The sequence below is a fragment of the Portunus trituberculatus genome, chromosome 11 (assembly GCF_017591435.1).
Source record: "Portunus trituberculatus isolate SZX2019 chromosome 11, ASM1759143v1, whole genome shotgun sequence".
NCBI classification, from domain to species: domain Eukaryota; kingdom Metazoa; phylum Arthropoda; class Malacostraca; order Decapoda; family Portunidae; genus Portunus; species Portunus trituberculatus.
In genome coordinates, this window is record NC_059265.1 from 3857724 (window position 1) to 3861643 (window position 3920).

General features: G+C 41.8%; 1 protein-coding gene across 1 annotated transcript; it reads left to right on the forward strand.

The window, feature by feature from the left end:
• Positions 1–2309: 2309 nt before the first annotated feature.
• LOC123502511 lies at positions 2310–3487 on the forward strand. The gene is made up of 4 exons (XM_045251634.1): positions 2310–2319; positions 2366–2554; positions 2769–3016; positions 3356–3487. Exons 1-4 carry the CDS (start codon positions 2310–2312, stop codon positions 3485–3487), a joined length of 579 nt encoding a protein of 192 aa, XP_045107569.1.
• Positions 3488–3920: the final 433 nt, after the last annotated feature.

The window sequence follows — 3920 nt, forward strand, 5'->3', positions numbered from 1 at the left end:
GCCACTCCCAAGCAGTGATGTTAATTGTACGACAATTATCGTATTTGTACGATAATATGGCTGTTTGTACGATGTACGATACATAGGTAAGAATCGTACACCAATATACGATAATTGAGTGGCAAAGTGTTTTTTATTTTTATATTTGTAATAAGGTACTGTAATAATTGTGTAAAGAAAAAAATATCGATGTCAACATTTCAGAGAGAGAGAGGGCTGGGGACTGGGGAGGGAAGGAAAAGGAGAGAGACGCTGTCAGTCACAGTCAGTGTCAAGTGACAAAATGATCTTATTAGTGTGACTCTTAGTGTTAGTATGGTGAAGGGCGAGTTTTCCTTCTCTTATCATATGTTCTATTTGACGTATAACGGTATGAAAAACAAAACATTCTCATTATGTGGCACTAATGGGCAACAATAAATAAAGGAATAAATAATAAGGGTTTTCCAGTGTAGGTTGTGTTGCGGAGAGTGATGGACTGACGATTGACTGATACGTTGACCCCTTGGAGATACATGCACATTGACACTGTACGTAAGCTTTTATCAATATATAGTTTTCATTATATATATATATATATATATATATATATATATATATATATATATATATATATATATATATATATATATATATATATATATATATATATATATATATATATATATATATATATATATATATATATATATATATATATATATATATATATATATATATATATATATATATATATATATATATATATATATATATACACACACACACACCTTGTGTAACCTTTGTATGTGTAGTATGTCATTTGCATATGAAAATGAATGAAAATTAATGAAATGTTCAATACAGTGTATAATGCAGTTCTGATGTGTGTATATTATTTTTCCGTTGGATGTACGATAATATTAGGCAAAATACGATAATTCTGGTGGTTCGGTACGACAATGTGGGCTAGAAAAGTTAACATCACTGCTCCCAAGATCACTTCTCTTATCACAAAAGAGGAGACTTAGGAGACACAGGGTGAAATCTAATATAATTTAAAAGGGTCCCCTCTGTCTTATCAAATCATCAGAGATTCTTGGCAAAGACATCATCGGCGCAGTCGTTCTCGCGCAGACCATCACTTCACCCCATATAAAGGACCTCATCGTCTGTAGAGAAGTTTCTCATGAAGAAAGAAGGTCTTCCAAGTGGCGGACGACCAGCGTAACGAGTTGATTCACCCGACTAGTCTACACTTGTAGCGCAAACACTGTTAGAGTTTAGGAATTACCCGCCGTTTTTGCAGTGAGACGACGCTGCGTGTGTAAAAATAAAACTAATTTATATTTACCTCTCAGACTCCATTTTCTTTTCAGCCCAGTAGAAGCACATCTTCCCATTTTCTTTTGAGTGCTGTAGGAGTAATTCAGACAAATCTGTTACTGCCTTCTAAACTTAAACATTGATAATTTTTCATATAACTAACAATACTAAAACATTTCTTTCAGGTAAATAACGCCTTTGACCGTTGGAAATATACTGAAGTGTGTAATTACTACCTAATTAAGAGGGAATTGCTAACACTACTTTATATATATCCCTGGAATCATGCCAAGTCTGTTTTTTCAATTTGCCAAACACTCTTTCATAAATAGAAAATGTCAAAATCTTTCAAACTCCAACTCCCCTCGTGACTTCTGGTATCTGGCCAAAACATCAACAACTTTACTTCTTCATCTTTCCCTCCTTTATTTTATCCTGATGGCACCACTGCCACCTCATCTGTCTCCAAAGCTGATCTCTTTTCTCAAACCTAAAAACTCCACCTTGGATGATTCTGGGCCAATGAGGCACGAGTGATAGTTTCTCCTTGTATTAAGTTATGGCATCTCAGTGAGGCTTTCTTTTCACTCTTTTGTTGCCCTTCGCTAGTGCCCTTTGTCATATAGAAAACATCATTCAAGCTCTTACCACTGTCTCTTATTCTCCCTCCTCCTGAGAGTCATACCACTAATTTTGGCGCAGGTGGGCCAGTTCGGGTGGTGGGTGGTGGCGTGGCAAGGGGCACTGTCTCCGTCGGGATGGTTGGCGTTGATGAGGTAGAGGCACGAGCTGCACTGCTCACACCCACTCTGGAGCAAGGCTTCCCGTCCTCCTCCACCCCAACTAGTGCCACTGTTACCTGGAGATTGGTGAGTACTGTTTGATAGATTGATAGATGAATGGATAAGCAGATAAAAAGATAGACAAATAAACCCGCCTGCTGATCATGTCAGAGTCCTGCACCTGCCCACCAGATCCACCGGTCCAAGCACATCGAGGGATCTATGTGCTGGGGTGTGAACGAGGCAGTGGCTTCATCCATCCTCGGATACAACAACAGCTCCAGACCCACGACATTTCCTCCTGCACCATCCACACTCCCACCACAGCCACAACCACGAGCCCGGCCCCACCACCCACACCCTGGAGCAAAGGGAGTCGTCCACTTCAGAGCATGCGGAGTGGCCTGACAGTGGAGGAGGGCCCCACACCTCACTGGCAGAGGAGAACGTTGAGCACATCCTCTTAGGTGAGGAGTGGCTGCAGGGGAAGCAAGTGTACCAGGATTGCTCACTTAACACTCCTATGCTCTCTGCAACGTCCATCATTTCTTTTCATAATACAGGAATCCCAATCAAGTTTCTTTTTCTCTCTTTACTTTAGATATTCAATAGGAACTACTATTATGCAAATCCTTGCTAATGTTACACTGCTGACACTTGACCTCTGTTTCATTTGTGCAGAAAATGAGTCTGGGAGAAGCACTACATCCTCCAACACCACTGTAGGGGAGGAGGGAGGTGATGACTTCCCACTGCCACCCACCTGTTCCAACCTGAGAGTGATGGGCCACACCCTTGTCCTGGCCAGGTCCTCCTTCCAGGTGGTGGGGCTCCATCCCTTCACTTCCTACTGGTTCCTGCTCCTGCCTCACTACAAGGGTGTGCTGGGTGTGCCTTCCAACATGCAGTCTTTACAACACCACAGGATGGTGAGCTTTTGGGCACATGGCCTCACCTGTGTTAGGGCTGGCACCTCAGTAGAGGATGCTTTTTTTCTTTTTGGGTTTTGTTTTTGTTCCCTTGGCCAGCATCCCACATATATATAAAAGTTTTCAAGTGAACAAAGGTATGGTGTTAAGAGAAAGAAAATACTTGCCTTGTCTGTTAACTGAAATATATTCAAGGTTGCTTGCTTGTTTGATTAGAGTACTTAATGGTTGTAAATTAATAGCTCCTCTAATCAAGGAAATTCTTTAGAGACATTATCATTAGAATTTCTTCAGTATAATGAGAGATGCATCACTTAGCTCTGTTCCTGGTGTTGGCAGTGCCTGCAGGGTGGCCAGTGCTCTCAAGGTGGTGGGCCGCTAGAGTGGGGCAGGACACATATGCCCTCACCCTTCACTGGCGACCACTGCCCCCACACCTTGCCCACGGCATCATCAACAGGTATCAGGTGAGTGCTGGAATGTTCACCTCCACACACTTGTATAATTCACACACACACACACACACACACACACACACACGTAGGAGTGGATAGGGCAAGAAGTTTGGTTAAGAAGATCATTAATGAGTAATAGAAAGAGAGTGAGTGACAGGACAGAACCCTGAGGAACACCACTATTAATAGGTTTAGGAGAAGAACAGTAGCCGTCTACCACAGCAGTAATAGAGCGGTCGGAAAAGAAACTTGAGATAAAGTTGCAGAGAGAAGGATAGACATCAAAGCTTTATGCCAGACTGTCAAAAGCTTTTGATGTGTCTAACGTGTATCATGATGTGGTAGAGGAGGTGGAGGCTGTGGCGTAGTGGATGAGGTGGTGAGCACAGAATCGGGCAGACATCCACGCATAGATTCGAATCCCACCATATATCACTTTGAAGCTATGC